Source organism: Lithobates pipiens, unplaced genomic scaffold, assembly GCF_037356315.1.
Source record: "Lithobates pipiens isolate NorthernLeopardFrog02 unplaced genomic scaffold, aLitPip1_a1.2 Scaffold_19, whole genome shotgun sequence".
Classification (NCBI taxonomy): Eukaryota; Metazoa; Chordata; class Amphibia; order Anura; family Ranidae; genus Lithobates; species Lithobates pipiens.
In genome coordinates this window covers 292,119,010-292,143,462 of record NW_027507764.1, presented here as the reverse complement: position 1 = coordinate 292,143,462, position 24,453 = coordinate 292,119,010, and the positions used below count along the sequence as shown (strand labels likewise).

The window sequence follows — 24,453 nt, the reverse complement described above, 5'->3', positions numbered from 1 at the left end:
TGGCTAGGTGTGGTGCTTGGTGTTGGTTTTATACCAGCTTGTTAGTGTTACATTTGTCAAACCTTGGGCAGTCCTTTACTGCCTTTCCTAGCGCTTCCTTTTCTGCAGCTAAAGTCATACCTCATTGCCACCACACCAAGTTATACAGTATTTCACTGTGTAATCTGGTTGTTATGCTTTCATCCTACTGTGTCATTTTTGCCCCCGTTTAGGCATACTGGCCATGTGACCCTGGCACACTTAGGGTCTTTGTTCTTTGTTGCTCTTTGTTCCTTTCCTTACTATCCACGGATTGACTCCGAGTACAAGTGTAAGGCTGACCGCAGGTCAGCCTGTGTTTGTAGGAGGAGTCATGAGTCGGGCTGCATAAAGCTTGCCCTCCTCTGCCTCCTCCTCTCGTGGACGCTGGCTTTCGTGTCCCACCCACCCATTCCCTTTTTTTCTTCATTTCATTCTTTACATTTTGATACTTGGGTATGCCCCCTTTTAGGAATACTGACCACGTGACCCTGGCACACTTCAGGTCTTTGTTCTTTGTTGCTCTTTGTTCCTTTCCTTACTATCCACGGATTGACTCCGAGTACAAATATATCAATAAATCGCTTGTTTATTAAGTCAAAATTTATAAAATAAAATGTTGCTTGTCTTGCAAAACGTTCTCAAACCAAGTTACTCTCAATCCAAGTTTTACTGTACTGTACATTACTATCTTTTGATTCCAAAGCATTTCACGCCTATAGAATAGCTTAAGAACCCATTTTCACTTGCATGAAAATATTCAATTTGTATTCTGATTGTGATTCTTATGGGAAATATTTATTCACAGTTTGAGCGTAAGCCTGTACCACCGGGGTCTACAAACTGTATAACAAATTACTTATCATGTGAGAAAACAATGACATTTATATGATCAAAGCTCCAACTTGCATTGGTCTTGGCTTGCAGCAGTTATATTCTTATTATAGGTACCTTTGATTATGCACATCTAGTTGGCAACAAGACAAACATGCTGCAGAGATCCTAAAATTCCCACCTGACACTAAAAGCATCTTGAATTAATTACAGCATAATCATAGCAAAAATTACATAGTATGATGGAAAATATTTGGTAAATACTGTACTACCATTTTAAATATAGCAATTACTATAAGATTATGCTACAGGAAAAGTCTGTATGCACAAATTTGTAGTGATATTCAGTTAAGTGATAAAAATATTGCCACACATTTCTATTTGTGACAGTTATTTACCTTTCATTAGTAATGAACAGTTTAAAAAAAACTGGCCAAGGTTATCACTTCCTCTGTTATTAATGCCATTAATGAAGTGCTCCTTTTACTTTTTATGAAAATACACAAAAAAGATGTGCAATATACTTTGATTTATTATTAGCAGCCTTCCTTCTTATTTATATTTTTATTTTCCCTTGTACATCAAATGAAATGGGAAATTTGGTTCAAAAGATATTTATAATTGTAAACAAAAATGACATATATTGCAGCTCATCAGTCCTTAGATGTGGTGACTGCCCTAGTTTTCTTTATTCAAGCAAGAACATTTTTAGCAAGAACAGAAAACACCTGTTGATCTTCCAAGAACTTCAGTGTCCTTGTAACGTCCTGTGAGTTGGACTGTAATAACAAACATTTTCTTCCTTCCAAGCAATCTTCTATACACTATACACATCTATATACTAACCCCCCCCCCCCCCCCAGAGAACAGCCTAGTGACAACCATAGCTTCCTCCAAAGATACAGTGGCTTGTGTAAGTTTGAGCGCCTTAGGACACGTCCGTTATGTCCAGAATTACTAGGTAAAAATAAAGGGAAAAAAAAGCTGAAAAGAGAAAACAAATGCAGCCATCACATCAAACACTAGTTGGCATACATACCATTTCTCTTGGATTTAGGTATTAGTTAACAGAATTTCTTTGTCAGAAAAATAGTACATTTACAGACACCTAGGGGAACATGGAGATCCCCCTCCCTGTCTGCATGTTCAGATAGGACTTGCAGAGTTTCAACTTTAAGAAAGAACACCTAAAGGCAAACGGCTTTAGATTACCCTTAAAAAAAAACATAATACTCTGCAAATCCAATGACATGGGTGCACCCGTGATTAACCATTTCAATACCGGGCACTTTTGGCCCTTCCTGCCCAGGACAATTTTTAGCTTTCATTGCTGTTGCACTTTAAATGACAATTACGAGGTCATGCAACACTGCACCCAAACTAAATTTTTATCATTTTCTTCCCACAGCTTTCTTTTGGTGGTGTTTCATCACCACTGGGGTTTTATTTTTTGCTAAACAAACTAAAAAAGACTAAAATTTTTGAAAAAATAAAAGTTTTTCTTCTTTTCGGTTATACAATTTTGTTTTTTCCTTCACTGATGGGCACTGATGGGCACTGATGAGTTGGAACTGATGAGTTGGCACTGATATGGATGGTTTGGCCTCTAAGGATGGCTTGGCTGGGGGTGGGGTTTGGGTGTGGTTGGGGCGGAGAATTGGACAGAGAGGGTAAGTTCCTGCACCTTTTCTCTAAGCCCCTGTACACACGGTCGGAGATTTTGACAATCAAATCCGTCGGATTTTGTCCGTCGGATTTTGTCCGTCGGATCTTGTCCGAAACTGTTGCATACACACGGTCGGACTAAGTTGTCGAAAAATCCGATCATTCAGAACGCGATGACGTAATTTCGTTACGATGGGACTACGTTCAGGCTAGTAGCCAATAGCTTTGATGTAGGAATTTGATCTGAGCATGCGTGGCACTTGGTCCAATAAAAATTCTCTACATATGATCGGAGTATGTCCGATCGAACCAGTTGGTCGGGAAATATTTCCAACATGTTGGAAAATTGGGTCCGACGGATATTCAGTTGGAATCAGTCCAATGCATACCACACACAGTCGGATTATCCGACAACACGGTCCGATAGGACACATCCCGATGGATTCTCCAACCGTGTGTACAAGGGCTAAGAAAAAAAGCCCTGTGTAGATGTATTGCCCTCAGAGCTTCTGGTCATCCTTGTCAGCACTGAAATGAAACCTGTATGCCTAATGCAGAGTTCCTCAAGCTGTTCAAATCCCGATGAAAATAATGTCCCCACACGCTGGATCACCCCCCAGCCAGCCAGTTCACATCACTTCTGTGAATATTTTTTACCAAATAATACTTAAATCAAGCAAACATTTAAAGAGATACACATAAAATGTATACTGTCTGAGGCTCGCACCCGAAGACAGATAACCAAATGTAAATGTTACCTTTGCACATGCTCCCACCAAAAATCCAACATGTTTTGAAGGCTGGACCCTTCTTCATCAGAGGAGTTGGGAGCCTCAGAGCAGTTCTGACCATCTCCATGGAAGGAACTTGTAGCTGAGAATTGTCTATGACAAAGTAGATCTGCCTGATTGTGATTTCATTAAATATTTCAGTAGATTGCTAATACCATCCCTATCTACTGTATATTTTCCACTAGTGGTGGTTGGGGAAATTTTAGGATGGGGCGCCAGACCCCGCCCTTCCTTTTTGACCACTCCCACTTCGCGTAACCCCACCCCTTATAGAATCCACCCACTCCGTCACCTGTATTCCACTTGATTCCACTCATTGTGTCAGAAGTATACAGCTCAGCATCACAGGACAGAGGATACAGCTCAGCCTCACAGGTCAGAGTATATAGCTCAGCATTACAGATCAGGGTATATAGCGCAACATTACAGATCAGGGTGTATAGCTCAACATTACAAATCAGGTGAGATGAAGGGTACAGAGAGAGTGTGCAGGAGATCACTGGGGGGAGATTTACTCAGAAGCAGCAGCATCTGGTGGGTCGGCCGGTCAGCGGGTCACAGTGCGGGCCAGGACACCTCCTCTCCGGAAGTGACATCATAACTAGGAGAACCAAGCACCCCGCCGTAGTGATACTACGGGCGGAAGTTGCCCAGCACGAAGGACTCCACCACAGAGCAGGTCAAAAGCCTGCAAATGAAGCGCCTCTTCTGCAATCTCGTGATTGCATAGACGTGCTGCTTCCCATAGTGCATCACTGTATCAGGCCCCCGAACACAGTGCACTTATTAGGACATTTTTTTGTCCACTTTTTTTTTTTAAGAGTCTTTTTTTTTGTGACTGCTCAAGGGGGTGGGGGGGGGGGGTGCAGCGCCCGTACGCCCCTATGGATGCCGTTTTCCACATGCCCTGTTTTATTTATTTATACACAGTATGATTATGTAAAAATTTGGGACATTTGAGGGATATATTGTGTCCCCATATTTTAGGCATTCTTATCTGAGGGGTTATTCCGCATTGGCTGATATAGGTAGTATCTGGTAAAATATTAACAGGCAAGGCAAATGCTTGTAGTTCTACAAATAAAGTGAAAAAAGTGGAACTTCACTCTGTCAAGCTACATCAATTATTTTTAATCCTTATGCTACCAGCATTAGTAAATAGATAGGAAAGTATATCATATTTACTTGTTTTAAAGGGTAAATCCACTTTCGTTGGGAAAAAAATAGCAAATAAAGAAAAAATAATATAGTGTATACAATTGCTACACTAATCATATTGTATTCGAATGTTATTAAAAATTACTTTTCCTAAGAACCCTTTCACACTGGGGCCACGGCCGCGTTAGCTGTAAAGAGCTGCTAGTTTTAGTGGCACTTTAGCGCTGTTTAAGCAGTGCTTTCAGCCACTAGCGGGTCGCTTTTAACAGCAAAGAAGGGGCTAAAAGCGTGCATGTTGCGGCTCTTCCGAATCACTTTTCAGGCGCTTTGGAAGCGCTACCCATTAATTTCAATGGGCATGGCGTTTTGGAAGTGCTCTATACAGCACTTCTAAACCACCCCAAAGATGCTGCTTGCAGAACTTTTCCTAATGTTCTGCAATCACACAGCCCCAGTGTGAAATTAATTGGAGGTGTTTTTCAGGTGCTTTAAAGGCACTATTTCTAGCGCTAAAATGCCTGAAAACCACCTCAGTGTGAAAGGGGTCTAAGACACAAGTCAGTTTTCAGGTATCCCCTGCAACAAAAATGAAATTTTTGGTGAGATACTCCCAATAGGAAATCACGTCTAAAGGGTTGCAGGCCCAGCAGCTTTCCTCATTAGTGCCCTGCAGGTGCACAGCTGATTAATAATTGTGAATCCACTCTCATTAGAATAACTTTCCCTCATGGACACAGAAAAACACACAGGAACAAATCTGCAAAAAAAATTCTTAAAATCCTTGCAATGTACATAGATCACACAGAGGGGAATGTTTTTTTTTCTCAACAAAAGTGGAGTTACTCTTTAAGCTTATTTTTACATTTCTTCAGTTACTTCCTGGTTTCCTGGCTAAGGCAAATTATGTAAAAAATCCCAGGAGTCTTCAGGAGGGGTTTTCTCAGCTAAGCACATCCTCCTGCATGCATGCCCGAGCTAAGGGCAGATGGATTTCAGAAAACAAATGCCACATAAATCATCTACCCTCCGCAAGAGGACCACGGTCAGAAATGCTAGGGCGTGTTTTTAAAAGTGATTTCTCAGCAAAATAAAGCATTGAGACATAAATGAATGACTGAGTTTGTTAAGAATACTAAAAATGAATTAAATAAGGTTTTTGCTTTGTGGTGCTCAGATGCAGTGTAGTTCCACTTTAACCACCTTAATATGGCACCATTGTAAAATAATAGGCAGGTTATCAGATGCAGTTGTCTGAAGTGTTGTTTATATTTGTGATTGAGCTATCATTAATGAGGTCAGATCACAGCCAGCATTAAATGTGCCAGTTGAAGTGGCTCAAACACGTGTGTAAACATAGTAGTATTGAACAGCCAGCCCTCCCTTCTCCCCCAGATCATATTACAAAAGAGAACTGTGCTGCTGATTGTGTCAGAGATACTACATGGTATTACTGTGTTATCCAGCAGATGTCAAATTTACCTTCTGCCTTCCTGCCCAGACCTTACCAGGCAGATAGGCAGTTGTCATCAATGTGCCTCCCCTGATCAGTCATTGTCTGCCTTGTGTGACAAGCATTTAGTCATGCAGTGTTATCTGTGTGTACAGTCTGACATTTTACTAAAGAAATGTAGCAGAATTTTTTATTTTTTTAAATGTAAATTTATGAAGAAACACTATACATTTGATATGTTTTATAACTGTGTTTCGATCAGTAAAAGATGCAATTGAATTGGTTTCTGTAGTTTTTGGGTTCTGTAGTGTTGCTTTCTCAGTTCAGTTTTTACATGTGTCATAAACCTAAATTAAGGCTACTTTCACACTGAGGAGAGTGGACGCCGGCGGTAAAGTGGCGCTATTTTTAGCAGCGCTTTACCGTCCTTTTACCAGCGCTATTCAGCCGTTAGCGAGTGGTTTTACCCCCCGTTAGCGGCCAAAAAAGGGTTAAAACCGCTCCCAAAGCACCGCTGCAGCAATTTGCCAGCGGGTTTGCGGCGCTGACCTATTGTTTTCGATGGGAAGGGGCACTTTAGGGGCGGTGAATACACCACTCCTATAGTGCCGCAAATATGCGGCTTGCAGGACTTTTTTGACCGTCCTGCAAGTGCACCGCTCCAGCACCACACCACTCCAGTGTGAAAGCCCGAGCTCCCTCAGGGGTTTCACACTGGAGACACAGGAGAGGTTCTTTACAGACGCTTTACAGGCGCTATACAGGAGCTATTTTTACTATACTATGCGCAGGGGGCATTTTCTGAAATCAGTGGGTCTGAGTGCAAACTCATAAGTTGGGTACTGCTGCCCCACATAAAAAGGCCTTGATTTTCACTGCACTAAATATTGGCTATGGTTTAAAGGATCATTGTTAATTAGAGATGTCCAGTTCCTGACTGATGCTCACTGCTGACCCGCACACAACAAGAGTATAGAAGATACCTCTAACTGTCACTTGCATCTCTATTAACCCTTGCCCGGACAGTAGGAGATGACACAATGTGAACCTATAACCAGTCTATGTTGCTGTACATGGCTGCAGCACAGGCACAGAATACTGTTATATAGTTTAATCCCCACACTTGTTGTTGTGCAGTGTGTGAGAACACAGTGGGCTCCAACCCTCTGTGCCCGTGTGTCTGACATGCTGCAACCATGGAGAATAAACCACTGACTATGCTTTAGCAGTTATCATGTAATTAATTTATTTTTAGGCTTATGATGAAGAGATGTACGGCAGCAAATATCAGTGGATCATCCCTGGCTGGTATCAAGCACTATGGTGGCAACAGGCCAATTCTTCCACCTGTTTCAGTAAAAACCTGCTCACTGCAATGGAAGGATATATTGGAGTGGATTTTGAACCTCTCAGCACAAAGCAAATCAAAACAATATCAGGACGGGTAAGAAAATTTTACAGTTTCAAATAAGATTTTTTATTTTTTTTTATGTTATGGATTATATAGATTAACCTAAATTGAGAGCAGATGAGGACACACATTGGCAAGAATAAACATTTTAACTTTAAATGTGAACCCAATATACACCATAGCTATAACATAATATTAATTATGGTAGTTGTCATAGCATCAGACAATGTAACTAAAGAATACAAGCTATAAAGATATATAATATGGGAATTATTCTAAAGCCCCATAAACATTATCAGTTTTTCTGCTGAGTTTTTCCTTCAGATTTACCAAAACCATATAATATGAGGTCAAACCTTAGGAGGAAAAACTCAGCAGAAAAACTGATAGTGTGTATGGGGCTTAACAGTAATAACATGTAAAGGTATTATGAATGTGAAGCTGATCATTTTAATATTTTAAATTTCAGCCAACTGCTTGGTTTTCCACAACTACATGGCAAAATAGGCAGGAGAGCCAGAGATATTGGCAACTGAATTATAACCAATTTAAAAGAAAATTTAAGTTCGGTCCTATTCCTTTTTGCTTCGTTACATATTGGTTCCCTAATGTAAGACTAATGCCGCGTACACACGACCAAACTTTCCGGCAGACTAGGTCCGATGGGATCAGTCCGTCGGACAATCCGATCGTGTGTGGGCTAATCCGATCGTTTATCATTATAAAAATCCGACAGACCTAGAAATAGAACGTTTCAAATCTGTTCAACGGACTCAATTCCTATGGGGAAAAATGTTTGTCTGTATGCTTGTCCAACAGACCAAATATGATGCAAGGGAAGCTACTGGCTATTGGCTATTGAACTTCCTTTTTTAGTCCCATCTTATGTCATCCCATTCAAAATGAACAGACTTTCGAACAGACTTAGTCCGTTCATGTGTGGCAAATTCCGTTCATTCAGAAGTCCATCGTTCAGAAGTAAATAACTTAAGTTATTTACTAAAGGGCATCACTGAAACCTCAAAGTTAGTGTTCCTCAATGGCTAACATAATGCAATACTGTCACGGTCTGGAATCAGGCTTGGAGATCATTGGTTGTAGCAGTTTCACAAGTAGTCAGCTGGATTAATACAAAAATAAATCCACTAGTGGATGATGAAAACTCAGCAGAGGCATGGGGTCTAAATATTGGCTGTTTTTTACAAGAGCTCCTGATGGTGGAGATTATATTTCACTTTGTGCTAATCCCAGGTTGTGGCCCACAGAATTGCCCCAGCAGCAAGAAAGCAAGTAGGAGTCAAGTAGGGGATGACGTAGATAAGGTATAAGCAGAAGCGTAGTCAATGAACAAGCTAAAGGTTAGTAACGAGTAGTAGCTTAGATGAATCAGACAGAAGCGTAGTAGATGAACAAACCAAAGCCGATAACGAGTGGTAGTAATAAGGACAGCAGCAAGTAAACAAAGGAGCAAGATATTGGCTGGGGAGATCACAATAAACTGGCAAACAGGAAGTGCAGGAACATTGCATAATTCAGGCAGATTATAAGAGCAAAGAGTTCAAAGGTTCACTAGAAATAATATACAAGACAAAGTTGTCCAAGGGATCAGGCAGAGCATTGTCCAGTATCTTAGGTGGCACAGCGAGAAGCTCTACAGCCAGATACTACAGAGATCCCATGGTTCAGATCCAGACCCTGACAAACACTGTTCCACTGAAACGTTTGAGGTATATATAAATATACAGTAGCTCAGCTCTTTATGTTTTCATGTACAAACCATTTTGGCACTGAAAGTAACCGCTGCGTATGTTTTATTTCCCCATGCACTTAAATTAAGTTTTTCAGTCTTGTGAAAGAATTAAATTAAATTGTATTTAAACCCAATGAAATGGAATCCTTGGACAGCAGAACTATGTAGAAGGGCATTGTTACATTGCCTAGCAGATTTAGATGGACTTTACACAAGTGACTAACATACAAAAGGCTAACTCCAGGTAACACTTATCAATAAGTTGCAGAAACAGCTTTTCGTTATCCTTTTGAGATAAAGATTTTAAATAAATGAATAAAAAGTGATCATTGTAAGCACCCATGTCAGTGTGAAATGGTTTGCCGCAATCCTCTAACTGCAACTTTTGAATGGAAAGATGGATGTTGCAACACATCAGCAGTATCATCAGCAAAAGTCACAGAGTGGATTAAAAAAAAAAAGACAGGTTTCTTAAATCTAATGACAGACTGCATCATATACAGTGGCAAGGAAAACGTATGGGAATCCCTTGGAAAAGTATGGAAACCCTTGGTATTAACAGTTTTTTCTGCAGTTATTGACCCTAAAATATCATCTGATCTTCATCTAAGTCACAACTATAGACAAACACAATGGGGTTTATTTAATAAAACTTGAGAGTGCATATTATGGTGCAGCTGTGCATGGTAGCCAAACAGCTTCTAACTTCAGCTTGTTTAATTAAGCTTTTTTTTTTAAGCAAAGGGTTGTTTTTTTTTAATGGGCATCTAGAGAAAAAAAATTTTGTATTACATTTGTAACAGAAAAAAGGATTGAATGCTTATGTGACGTGTATATGCACTTTTAGACCCCTCAGCAATATGAAAAAGAATACAATGAAAAGCGATCAGATGTGGAACCCAGCAAATTTCATGGTTATGCCTATGATGGAATATGGGTAATAGCGAAAACACTTCACCGAGCAATGGAATACCTTAATGCTACCAACAAGCATCTGAGCATTCAAGATTTCAACTATACAAATCACAAGCTTGGGAAAATCTTCCTTGATGCAATGAATGAAACAAATTTCTTCGGTGTAACTGTAAGTATATAAACATTAATCCTTTTACTGTCTTGTTTTTTTCTGAGCTTAACAAAAGTAATATTGTAGTTCTATATTCAACAGTTTGAGGCTGATTTACTAAAGGATTTCAGAATGTTTACACAATAAAGTATATGGAAATAAACTTTGATTATCCAATCATTTAAAAAATAGAAAATCCCTGTTTATATTCATCCACACATGAGATACAAGAGTACATTGTTAAAAAATTTCATGCAAGTGGATAATACAAGTGCAAAAATAGTGAACATATATGTCACTGTTAATGTGAGCACATTAAATTGCACGAATCCAAACCAAATACTGTATACTGTATATGAAAACAATGTGTATAAAAAAATGTGTATAAAAAGCACTATAATGCATACGAGTCCTAATGAAGAGCCAAGAGGACAGTGATCTTCTCTGAATACACCAAAGGGGAACAAAAGGGGATCCCAAAAGCCTTTAAAAAATGCAGGGCACCTCAGTGCAACAAGAGGGGGGCTTACTGGAATTAGATGGCCCCCCAGTTACGAGTGGTGAAATAGCAATTTATGCAATCCACATGGCAATTAACTTGGCTCCAGCAGTATAACAAATATCTATGGCTGCTGATAAGGCAGTACAGCCAGCCCTCCTGTACTGGGCCCAAGCCCCATTAGTTCAAAAGGGGGGCCCAGGCACCTGCAGAACAGGACCGGGGGCTATACTGCCTTATTGACAACTCTTGTGGCTCCCCCAGCAGCTCTGCCGGCTTCTCCTTCTTTTCCTACCCTCTGATGCACTGCAGGGGGACAGGTATCTGTGTCCCTTCAGCACCCAAACCCCCCGCTGTCTGGACCTTCCTGTGTGCCTCCCTTGCTTGCAGCATAGCCAGCTTCCATCCTATCCTCTTTCGCCAGCAACTGCTGAGGGCACGCAGGGGGATTTTTTACGATGAAGAGTGGGGGTGTGTGGTAAATATGTCCTATTTATTAGCCCCTTCCTTTGTTGAATTAATACAGTGAGTGATTGGCAGCGAGCACTCACTATGTCCCTTTATCACTGAAGCGTAGTAAATTGCATTTACTATGCTTCTGTTTGTGAGTGAACAGGGAGCCCCAGAGCACTTCCCATTCATTAACTGCCCAATGCAGCTGAGGCTGCAGAGAAAGGGACTGGAGAATCTCTGTCCTCAGTCGCTTTCTTTCTTGAATGTGAGATGTTGAGGGGTCTGTTTAGACCCCTGCTATTTCATCAAAGGCCCTCTAACATGGCTGCTAAAGGAATGTAAAAGAAAAGGAAAGGGGGGCCCTGTCAGGTAGGCTGTATGAGGCTCTGTGATTTCTAACAGTGGCCCTACAAACATCCACAATGTTATATCGATAAGTAATTATATACACTTCCATTTTTATAAGATCTATGTATACTAGAAATATACTAGAAACGCAGAATAAACTTGGAGCTGTCAGATACATCCAATTATATAATTTCCTTGAAATCACTTTGAGTGTGGCATACTGGGTGCAAAGGACTCCCCCATTCACTCATTTTATTGAATGGGGCAGAAAGTGAAAGGGAAGTCTTTCCAAAAAGGACACACACAGCTATAAAACCTGAGACTTTCCTACTATACAAAAAAAAAAGTTTATTGCTGTGTGTGACCCAGTTGGAGATACTTACCCTCACTTCCTTTCTGAGTAACAACTATAACAGAATTAGGGTAAAATTCTCCTATTAGGAAGCACAAGTAGTACAAATAGTGCTTCTTACCTGTTCCCATTACAGTCAAGGCTAAAAAAATAAAACATTTGGTGATCTAATCTGTGGTGTTGCCCATACAAAGTAAAACATTGACAAAGTACTGTATGCCTGTTCTGCTTAGCAAACTGCACCTTTATGGGCACTTTAAAAATGTTAAATAAATATTTTTTAAATATTCCAAAAACATGAATCAGTTTTAACCGAAGAAAAATAAAAACGATTCTGCTTCATCAGGACCATTGCGCAGGTTATTTAAATGTATTTTCTGAATGGCAAATTTGTATTTGATGCATTACAATTGGATTGCAAATTATTCATAATAGCACAGATACTTTAGGCAGGACATCACCTTGCACTGCTTATTTCTATGTAACTAAAACATAAGAATTGTATGATTATAGATGTAACAGTCAGAATGCCAAGGGAGTCACTTTAATGAGATGAATCTATAACATTCCTCAGGGAGATTTTTCTTTCGGAAATGTTCCATGCACTTCAATTTTATGTGTGCCTTGTGGCAGACCTGACTCTAGTATAAAGAGACTCTTTGCTAATTTTGACATTAATTTATTTGACAGCCACTTTGCAGCTTCTTGTCCTTCAAAACATATATATATATATTTTGCAGAAATTTGTTTATTAGCTATTTTGTCATACTGCTTATGAAGTTCCTAGGATCAAATAAAAAAATATGGTGTAAACCAGACATTTGTAACCTTACAAGTTGCCAGTAATAAGCTGAATATATATATATATATATATATATATATATATATATATATATATATATAAAATATGTATATAGTTACACAGTAGGTAAGGTTGAATAAAGACAATTGTCCAACCAGTTCAACCTGTGTAGGTGTATGTGTGTCAGTGTCAATGATAATTTCACATATCCCTGTATGTTGTGGTTACTAAAATGCACGTCCAATAGTCTTTTAAAAATATCAATACTCCCCGCTGACACTACCAATTGTGGAAGAGTTCCACATCCTTCCCACCCTGACAGTGAAAAACCCCCTATGCAGCTTAAGGTTAAACCACTTCTCCTCCAATTTCATTGTGTGGCCCCATGTCCTCTTACACTCCTTGAGACAGAATCGTTTTTTTCCTATGCTGGGATCACCATTGAGGTATTTGTATATTGCTATCATATCTCTTCTCAAGCATCTTTTTTCCAGGGAGAATACATTTAGTGCTTGTAATCGTTTCCTGTAATTAAAGTTCTCCAGTCCCCTTATTCATTTTGTTGCCCTTCTCTGGACTCTCTCCAGCTCCAGTACATCCTTTCTGAGGACTGGTGACCAAAACTGTCAGGATTAGAGTTTTATCTCTGGAGTACATTTTTTTTCTTATGCATGATAATGTTCTGCTGGCTTGACATTGCATGCTATTGCTCAGTCTGCCTTCTACTAGGACCCCCAGATATTTCTCCATCCTTGATTCCCCCAAAGGTCCTCCCCCTAGTGAGTATTGTGCGATTCGTTTTTAGCCCTCAAGTGCATTACTTTACATCTGTCAACATTAAACCTCATTTGCCATGTTGTTGCCCACCCCATTAATGTATGCAAGTCTTCCTGTAAAATTTCTCTATGCTGATGTTAAGTTATTGCCCTGCTTATTTTTGTGTCATATGCAAAAACTGAAATTGAGCTATTTATTAGACATGTGCATTCGTTTTCGTCCAAATAAATTTTCGTCCAAATTTCAGGTATTTTCATTACCATTTTAACAAACAATAACGAAAGTGCAGAATCCGAAAAAACAAAAGATCCGACATAAATAATGCCTTATTTTAATTTTTGTGGTGACAACAGTTCGATATAGATAGGAGATTTGACATGACGCTGACAATAACAATCTGTGTCCATCAAACCTGTGGTCGAATGTGCCTAACCTTAACTCTATTAGTCCAGGATTATTCTACGTAGAGAGAAAAGATTCGATAGAGAGAAAAGATTCGACAGAGAGAGAAAAGATCGCTTCTGGAATTGGGTGGGGGAAGTAAAATAAAAATAATGATGATGACGAATGTTATTGGCTGATTGTAACCAAAGAGGAGGAGCAGTAAAATAGCTAGAACTAAGTGCACACGTACAGCCAACTTACTTTCACTTACGATTGCTTGCAGAGAGAGACACACACACTGAATCATTTCAGAAGACAGTCAATCTTAGCTGGTCCGTTTGTCAGAGAACCTAAATTATTTAGCAATTAAGCATAAGCACAGCAGCAGAACAATAGTGAAGCAAGCTACAGTTCAACTTAACTTTTTCATAATAATCTGCTGCTATTGTGTTAGTGTTGTGAACTTGATAGTGATACTAGTGTTGTTAGTTTTGTGATAGCCTCAGAGGCTGCCCATTTTGTGGGGGGGGGGGGGGGATTTATTATTATAGATTCTATATTATAGATTGAGATTCTATATAGATTCTATATACCCTATCTTGTTACCTGTCTGATCAGTGATCACTATCACCGGTCCATTTTCTGTTTGAACTATATACATTCAACATGAATCACAAAGATTCGACAAAGCAGCGAAAAACATACAAACGTTGAATCTTTGGTTTATGGTGTCTGTTGAAAGTTCTAAGAAGATTCAATGGAACAGCTAAACTATACGGTGTCATACAGTTTAGCTACTCCGTCGAATCTTCTTTGAACATTTGACAGACACCATAAGCCTTCAATGACAGATTCGACCTTAATTATTTTGGATTTTCGGACTAATGCAATTTTTTACGAAAAACAAAATAAATAAAAACTAATTTCGGGAGTAACTAAATAAATGTATTTTTCAGATGAAAACGAAATTCCGAAACAAAATATTTCAGTGTGCACATGTCTACTATTTATACCAACCTCTTTTTCAGTTATGAGTAAATGAAACAGAATCGGTCCCAATACAGAGCATCGGGGTACCCCACTTACCACTCCAGACCAGTCTGAGTACACGTTATTTATCACCACCCTTTAGGCACACCCTTGTAACCATTTTTCTATCCAAGAGCAAACCCTATGGTCCATGCTTACTAGGGGTGTTGAAATTAATCCTCGAATCGATGCATCGGGATTTGACCCTCCACGATGTGGCATCGATGCTATAGCTTTAAGAAATCAATTATTGAGGATGACATCATCCTCGCCGCTACACCATGCCCTGCCTCTGAGTGGAGCCAAAAGCAGCCAATTTTTTTGCGCCATTTTTTCCTGCCTCCCGCCAACGTCACCCTGTGTTGCGAGAACAGGAGGCCTTCTATCAATCCCCTTTCCTCACCCCTCATCGTCCCACCCCCTCACCAGCCAATAGAAAGTGATCCCAGGTGGCATCATGGTGGCGGAATCCGGAAGTGAGGAGCCACACTGTGTGCACATTGGCAGAAAAATTGAGCTTTGGGGCCAGAGCTTGTGGTGGTTGGAGCTGTCCCTGCTGCTGATAAGAGTGGCGGCAGCTGTGGCCGGCTTATGTAGCATGGAGCCCTGAGGAGGAGAGTTGAGCCATCTCAGTGCTTTTGGTCCCAGAAGGGTTCAGGGTGGCTGCAGCGTATCCAGCCAGAGGTGTGATGGAGGAGGATGAGGCGGAACCGGAGGAGAGCCAGAAGAGCGGTAGAGCCAGGTGAGGGGGCCACGGGGAGGACACTGAGAACTGAAGACTGACATGGTAAGGGAGGTGCCAGACTGTATGCAGAATGCCAAACCAAAAATGGTGTGCAGTGCTTTGCGGTGATAAATGTACAAAAGAGTCTTATTAAGTATTGAACAAATATAGTTCTAATATATATATATATATATATATATAAATCTGTGATCTGAAATATATCTTCTGTTTATTCAAAGTAATTCCAGTGCTGAGTGTGCTCTGCTGTGTTCATTCACCAGAAATCAGGGATAGCCCTCCCCCAACTCACCTCCATTCACAAGCTCCAAAACCCACCCCATGCAGCCATGAACAATCTTATCCCTGAACCGACCCTCCATCCTTCAGTTCCTATCACCCCCCAAGAGTCTTCCATCGATTAATATTCCTGGGCACTTCCAGCCTTCCATTCCTATTTATTCCATCTCTGATTCTTCCATAATTTTTTCCTTATTCATGGATTCCTATTTCCCTATCCCCGGACTATTCCATTCTCTCTCCGTGGATTTCACCATCTTTCAATTCTTATCCTTTTACCCCTCCACCCTTCAATTCTATCCCCGGACTCTTCCATCCTTTAGTTCCCATCTCCAGACTATTCCTTTCTTTTTATTCCTTTTATTCCTATTCATGGATTCCTCCTTCCCTATCTCCAGACTTCTCCATCTTTCTAATCATGATGCATCGTGATGCATCGCAGAATCTAATCAAATCGCATTGTTGACTTGATAATCGTAATCAAATTTAATAATGAGACCACAGAAGATGGGCACCCCTAATGCCTACAGACCTCAGTTTATGGGGAATTGTATTGAATGCTTTTGCAAAATTTAGATACACCACATCCACAGGCCTTCCCCTATTTTGATGGCATCTTACTTCTTTGTAGAATGTTAAAAGATTGGTCTGGCAGGAATGACCCTTTGTAAACCCATGCTGATTACTACTAATTATACTGTTATCATCATCAAATTCTTGTATATAGTCCCTTATTATCCCCTCCAATAGTTTACATACTAGCGATGTAAGACTGACAGGTCTGTAGTTTCCAAGTATATGTCTCTGCCCTTTTTTGAAAATTGGTACCACATGGGCTTTTCACCAATCAGTTGGTACCATTCCTGTTAGTATGCTGTCCATAAAGATTATGAATAATGGTCTGACATGACAGAGTTGTTTGAGTACTCTTGGGTGTAAGCCATCCGATTTTTTTGTGTTAAGCTTTTTGGACTCCAGCCTCTGTTAGCCACAAGGGTACCTCCTGCGACGTGTTACTAACAATACAGTTTATATGGTAGGTATATCTCTCCTTTTCCTTGAGAGAGCATTTAGTACAGTTACCTTCTCTGAGTCATCTGTAACCTTCCTCCTTCATCGTCTTTTATGTGGGCAATGTGCTCTGACCTTACTTTTTTACTGCTAATATACCTAAAAAGTTTCTTGCGATTTTTTTTTTTTTTTTACTCTTCTCTGCTATGTGTCTTTCAGTCTTTTTTAGCCAACCTGATTGCGTTCCTACACATCTTATTGAATTCCTTTTTTTTCTCTTTATTAAGACTGTTTATGTCACAGTTTAGTCATCCAGATTTAACCTTCACTGTTCTGTATTTATTACTTATTGGAATGTACTGTGTGATAACTTTATTTAATATGTTCCTAAAGATGTTTTCCTCTATGTTCAATGTTTCTGGGATTTGGTCCCAATTGATGTCTTGTAGTATTGAGCACAGTTCAGAAATGTTGGCTGGTTTGGAATTTAGTGTTCTTCTGCTACCCCCGTGCCTCCTTTTTCCTATGATTTACACTAAATGTGATCATACTGTGATTGCTAGATCCCAAGTTGTCCCGTATTTCCACATCTGTGATCAGATTTGAATCATTGGTAATTAATAGATCTAGTAATGCAGTCTTTCTAGTCAGGGAATCCACCAATTGGGACATAAAGTTGTCATGTAAGACACTTAAGGAATGACGGGCCTTTAATGAGTGAGCGGTCCCCTCTGCCCAGTCAATATTGGGATAGTTGAAGTCCCCTATTATGATGAGATTTCCCTGCCTCACTGCCACTTCTAACTGTGATAGGAGGCTCAGATCCTCTTCCTCCTTCAGGTTGGGGGGCCTATAACATACCCCCACTAAGTTCCCACTTACTTCTTCTTTTTGAAGTTTCCCCCACATGGATTCCCCCTCCCCCATACCTTTTTTACAGTGTCACTCCTATCTTCCACCCTTAAATAATTATTGATATATAGATACACCCCTCCCCCTCTTCTACCCTCCTTGTTCTTCCAATACAAGAAATACACCTGGATATTTGCCAGCCAAAGGGGGAAGAAAAAATCTGCCCCAAGTGAGTGATAGATTCCAGATAAGCTGGGGGACGGACTCCTCCCATGAGTGCAAGCTTCGGCTCGCCAGCCGTGCAACAGATACAAGGAAGAAATGGATGGCTGCACACCGGAGTGACTGGAAATTTCCTTTATTGTAGTTTCAATAAAACATGAAGTAACACCACAGGATGGTAGCAATGGCAATGGCAGATACAGGTAGTCTACCTGTACCTGCCATTGCCATTGCTACCATCCTGTGGTGTTACTTCATGTTTTATTGAAACTACAATGAAGGGACTTTCCAGTCACTTCGGTGTGCAGCCATCCATTTCTTCCTTGTAACTGCCAGCCAGTCATGTGAGCTGTCAAACCAAGTTTCTGTTATTCCCACAAAGTTTGAGCTGTCAAACCAAGTTTCTGTTATTTCCACAAAGTTTGAGCTGTCAAACCAAGTTTCTGTTATTCCCACAAAGTTTGAGCTGTCAAACCAAGTTTCTGTTATTCCCACAAAGTCCTCCATATTTTATCTAGGCTCCTGGCATTTGCATATATGCCTCTCAGTATTGTATGGTGCATATTATTTTCACCTTGTGTTTTCTCAGACTTTGTTTTTGATTTGTCAACTCACTCACCAAGGGATTATATGTTATGGATATATTATCACTAGTGCCTCCACTAGTGCCCTCTGTCCTTCATTCACTGCCTGCTATCGCTTCCTCTGAACCCTTCCACCCACCACCTAGTTTAACCACTTAAGGACCAGCCACCGTCATTATACTGTGGAAAGTTGTCTCTCCTAGGCGAATCGCCGTTGTTGTATGTTGGCCGCTTTAAGAGTGATAGGGGGCACGTGCCACCGAAACTGATGCACGTGGCCGGTGGCTGCGATGTCTGCGGCCACACGAGATCACTCCACAGAGAGCCAGAACGGGAATCTGTCAATGTAAACAGAAAGATCCCCATTCTGTCATGGAAGGAGAGACTAGTGATTAGGAACAGCGATCTCTCTCTTCCACCAGTCAGTCCCACCCCCCCCCCCCCACAGTTAGAAACACCTCCCAGGGAACACATTTAACCCCCTATTGTTATCCCCTTCCCTGCCAGTGCCATTTACACAGCAATCAGAGCATTTTTATAGCACTGATCACTGTATAAATGGCAATAACCCCAAAAATGCGTCAAAAGTGTCTGATCTGTCTGCCGCAATGTCGCAGTCCTGCTAAAAATCACAGATTTCCGACATTACTAGTTAAAAATAAATACATAATGAAAATTCCATAAATCTATCCCCTATTTTGTAGATGCTATAACCAATCAATACACGCTTATTGTGATTTTTTTTGGGGATATTTATTGTAGCAAAAAAAAAGTAAAAAATATTATTTTTGTTTTCAAAATTGTTGCATATTTTTGTTTATAACGCAAAAAAAAAATTAAGCAGCAGAGGTGTTCAAATACCACCAAAAGAAAGCTCTATTTGTGGGAAAAAAGGACATCAAAAGGACTCCATTTTGTTTGGGTACAACATCTCACAACCATGCAATTGCCAGTTAAAATGATGCAGTGCCGTATCGCAAAACATGCCCTGGTCATTAAGGGGGCAAATCCGTTTCCGGTCCGTAACTGGTTAAATGCCCCTCCAATTTCTTGGCCATCTTTCTTCCCAAGAGAGCTGCAGCCTTATAATTAAGGTGTAGCCGATCCCTACTAAAGACCCGGTAACCGACTGAAAAGTCAGCCCAGTTCTCCAGGAACCCAAGCCCCTTCTTCCTACACCAGTTCCACAGCCATTTGTTAGGTTCCCTAACCAACTGCTGGCTCTCTGCTGTGGCTCGAGGCACAGGTAGTATCTGTGATGATACCACCTTGGAGGTCCTTCTCTTCAATCTATTTCCTAAGTCCCTAAAATAATTTTTTAGGACTCTCCACCTTCCTCTTACTTTGTCATTGGTACCAACGTGTACCGTGACAGCTGGGTCCTTCCCAGCCCCACCCAATAATCTGTCTATCCGTGTAAGATACATGTGATATCAGATGGGTCACCTTCCAAATTTCTTTTTTTTTTTTTTTTTTTGTAAATATTTTATTATATCTTTCCATGTGACAACACTGAAGAAATTACACGTTGCTACAATGTAAAGTAGTGAGTGTACAGCTTGCATAACAGTGTAAATTTGCCTTTGAATCTTTTTTTTTTTTATTTATTCTTTATTTTCCAGATTTTTCAAACTTTACAAATATAAACTATTCAGCATAATAATCAAAACATCAACATTTCTTTACAAATACTCATCCTTATACCTCACCCACCCCCCTCCCCCCCTCACTCGGTCCTTACCCAGAGAGTTTTCCTAACATTCAAGCAAGTTCAAATAGCTTTCAGATTTTCGAAATTGTATCCAGGGTCGCCATTTATTCTGATATCTCTCTTCCAAATTGTCCAATTTAAACATTGTCTCTTCAATCTTTCGTATACTTTCTAATCTTTCTACCCACTCTTTCATGAATGGAGGGTCGGGATTCCTCCACCTTCTCGGGATCAGAGCCTTAGCAGAGTTCAATAAACCAGGGACCAGAGACTGCGCATACTCTCTCTCTCCTTTTTCCGGGTCGTGGAATAAACATACCCAGGGGTCTCTCCTAATCCCTTCTCCTGTTATTTCGAAAATTGCTTTTATAATTTTCTCCCAGAAAAGCTGGATCTTGGGACATTCCCACCATAGATGAGCATAAGTACCCACCACTGGACAGCCTCTCCAACACGTTGAGGGGGTCTCACTCCTAATTTTATTTCCTTGCTGTGGGGTTATATACCACCTTGTTAAAAGTTTATATGACATCTCTCTAGTTTGTGAATCTTTAGCTACCGAGTAGGTCCGTCTAATAATCCTATTTCTATGGAGGTCGTTATCTAAAGATCCAATTTCCCTTTCCCACTTCTCCAGATATGGGGGGTACTTTTGCTCACCTACATCTGTTAGGATTTCATATATTTTTGAGATCCTTTTTACCAGGCAATGGCAGTTCTCTACCAACTTCTCTAGTGGTCTTAGGTGCTCCTTACCCCGTAGTGGTTGTGTTAAAGACTGAGTAAAGTAGTGCAGCTGTGAATATCTCCATTTGTCTAGTGGCTTGTGTCCCCACTTCCCTATAATTTCCTCATATGTGCACAACCTATTCCCTTCCATAACATCCTGTAGCTTAATATTGTCTTTTTTAGCCCAGCTACTATAATATATGTGTTCCTCTTGACCTGGTAAAAAAAATTTAGTGTCCAGTAGTGGGATTAGTGGTGAGTTGTGTTCCCAGTTATGTCTCTTATTTATTGTGTCCCAAATTCGAAATAAACCTTTTGTCAGTAAATTTGTGCTATTCCCTAGTTCTCTATATTTTGCAGGTATCCATATTATCCCCCCTAATTCCCTTCTACTCAACTTTATTTCTAGTTCCACCCAGTCCTTCCCCTTTTTATTGTGTATCCAATCTGTGATTCGAGAAATTGCTATAGCCTCATAGTATCTTTTAAAATCGGACATTGCTAACCCTCCTCTATCTTTGCTTCTTGTCAGGATATTAAGAGCCACCCTCGCAGCTTTTTTTTTCCATATGAATCTTTTAATCATAGTTCTTAATTTATTTAAATAGCCCTGTGGTAACAGTATGGGGACCATTTGGCATGTGTATATAAACATTGGTAGAATAAACATTTTAACTACGTTTATTCTCCCTATCCATGATAACGCTTTATATTGGATCTTATCCAGTTGCTGTTTAATTTTATTTAATAAGGGGATATAATTGACCTCGAACAGATCGCCCAACGCTGCCGTCAACCTTATTCCCAAATAGACTAGCTCCCTCCTACACCACCTAAAAGGGAATTTAGCTTGGAGAATTCTCTGCTCTTCTGCTGGTATATTTAAGTTTAAGATTTCAGATTTGGTTGCATTAACCTTAAAATTTGAGACTTCCCCAAATTTTAACAGTTCTTCCGTAATCGCCGGTATGGAGGTTTCAGGGCTAGAGATATAAAGCAGGAGGTCATCTGCAAAAGCAGCGGCCTTGTATTCCCTCCCTTCAACTCGTATTCCATGGATATTTTGATTCTTCCTAATTGCCGACATGAGGGGTTCTAATGACAATATGAATAATAGTGGGGAAAGCGGGGAAAGCGGGCAGCACCTTCCAAATTTCTAAATAAAAAATGTGCCCGCAAATATAACTCACACTTTGATATAGGTCTCAGTCATTTGTCTTTTGAGCAGGTATCTGCCTTAGTGCCTGTATGCTCAAATGTTCAGGACACAGAGCACGATCATATCCACCTATATGATCATTCATACTGTACTCCATGCCAAGGGAACAAAGTTTTCTATACCACTGAAGAATTCATTGCAATTTTGTAGTACCTTTATTTGTAGTACCACTATTTATTGCAAATCTCCAGTTTGGATTAACTATTTAACTAGCAATAATGCATAACAATGGGTAACATACAGTGCCCAGGAAAAAAAAAATGTATTGTTAATTAAATGTCACAATGTAAAAATCGCTTTGAATTTATTCTAGCTGATGCTGTAGGATGTTACCTCTGCAGTTCTGTTACCCAACAGGTAATCTTTGGCAGGCCCTGGGGATCATATATTTTGATGTTGAGAGAACCTAATGTCTGCTGGTACCCATACTCTTACTAATTATTTATATAAACCACTTCACGCCGGAAGAATTTACCCCCTTTCTGACCAGAGCATTTTTTGCGATACGGCCACTTTCACTGACAATTGCGCGGTCATGCGATGTTGCACCCAAATAAAATTGACGTCCTTTTTTTCTCACAGATAGAGCTTTCTTTTGGTAGTATTTGATCACCTCTGCGGTTTTCATTTTTTGCGCTATAAACAAAAACAGAATGACAATTTTGAAAAAGCAATATTTTTTGCTTTTTGCTATAATAAATATCCACAAAAAATATATAAAAAACGAATGTCTTTCTCGGTTTAGGCCTATATGTATTCTTTGACATATTTTTGTTAGAAAAATCACAATAAGCATAGCAATAGGCGATCTGCGATTTTTTATCATGACTGCGACATTGCAGCAGACACATCGGTCACTTTTGGCACTATTTTGGGACCAGTGACATTTATACAGCGATCAGTGCTATAAAAGTGCCCTGATTACTGTGTAAATGACACTTGCAGGGAAGAGGTTAAACACTAGGGGGCGATCAAGGGGTTAAGTGTGTCCTAGGGAGTGATTCTAACTGTGGGCACAGATGGGCTCACTACAACATGACAGAAATCACTGCTCCCAATGGCATGGAGCAGTAGATCCCTGTCATGTTGCTAGACAGAACAGGGAAATACCTTGTTTACATCGGCATCTCCCCGTTCTGCCACACTGTGTCACGATTGCGGGCCCCCAGCAGACATTAAGTTTGCGAGACCCATGGGCACGCCCACTAAGCCTTAAAGAAATCATACAGGTTTGCCCAGCCTTGCTGTTGTGCCGTTGTACATCGTCGTAGGCAAGCAGTTAAAAGTCACTTTTGAAGCATAGACAAATTAAAGGAAAAATTAGTTGTTGGTAACCAAATATACAGGTTATGAGTTACTGAATTACATGAATACATATTTTTCAAAAGTTTAATTAAATTAATAAATCCTGAGATATGTAAGTTATGTAGCAAAGTCCCAGGCCTCCTTCAATCTAATGAGAACCTCCAGGGCCAGAGATAGCTGACATGCTGGGTATATGATATCTGTATATGATGGGTTGCAAGGCATAGTGGGTGTAGTGCAAGGTAGATTTATGGGTGCCAGACACTTCTTGAATGCAAAGAGATTTTATTTCTTGGGAGAGAGGGTTAGGGCCAGGACACACTTAGGTGGTTGCTATGTTAATTGGCAGACTAACAGACTTCAACAGGAGGACCGCCATGCAGGGAAAGACATCCAGCAAGATGCCATATCTGCATGGGTAGGGATGCTGTCTCCTAGAGCAACAGTCTTTAACAGTTTCCAACACAGAGTGTAACAGTTCCTTCACTTTCACTACAATCCCTTCTTGTAGTTCTTCAATCCACTGAGCTCCCAGTCTCTCTCATTAGACTAGATGATTCACTGCCACTGAATTCCTTGAGCTCTTTCAGTCTTCACTGTAGTATCTTCCTCAAGCTTCACCCCCGCTTCTCTGCTGGGTCCCTAGCTTGGTGCTCCAGATACTTCTCAAGCTTCACCTTACTGGCAGACTCAGTCCCTAGCTTGACACACAAGGCTGCTCTGCAAGTGTCACCTCCGCTGGCTGGGTCCCTGGCTTGATACCCAGCTGAAGTTTTTACGATTCGTCACCATCCCCGGTTGGTGAGAATTCTGCTCAGGTACTTGCTTCAGCTACTCACTATGGTCCCTGGTGATAAGGTGGATGGTCCCTTAGTGGCTACAGCTTCCCCTCTACCTCCAACCACAATAGATTCTCCAGGTGGCAGAACCGTCAATTCTGGTTGGACTGCAAGCCACAATCCCAACCCTGAGCTGCTCTCTTGCTTTTGGATAGGCCCTCAGACAGCCTAGC

The 24,453-nt window shown here is 40.4% G+C and overlaps 1 protein-coding gene across 2 annotated transcripts in view; it reads left to right on the top strand.

Annotated features, from left to right (window-relative positions):
* Positions 1 to 24,453, top strand: part of GABBR2 (gamma-aminobutyric acid type B receptor subunit 2) — a 984,619-nt gene that overhangs the window by 520,518 nt on the left and 439,648 nt on the right. For both annotated transcript variants that reach the window (XM_077492007.1, XM_077492008.1), the window contains exons 6-7: positions 7,172 to 7,360; positions 9,925 to 10,161. In XM_077492007.1, coding sequence (XP_077348133.1) covers positions 7,172 to 7,360; positions 9,925 to 10,161 — 426 coding nt within the window. The remainder of the gene's footprint in view (positions 1 to 7,171; positions 7,361 to 9,924; positions 10,162 to 24,453) is intronic.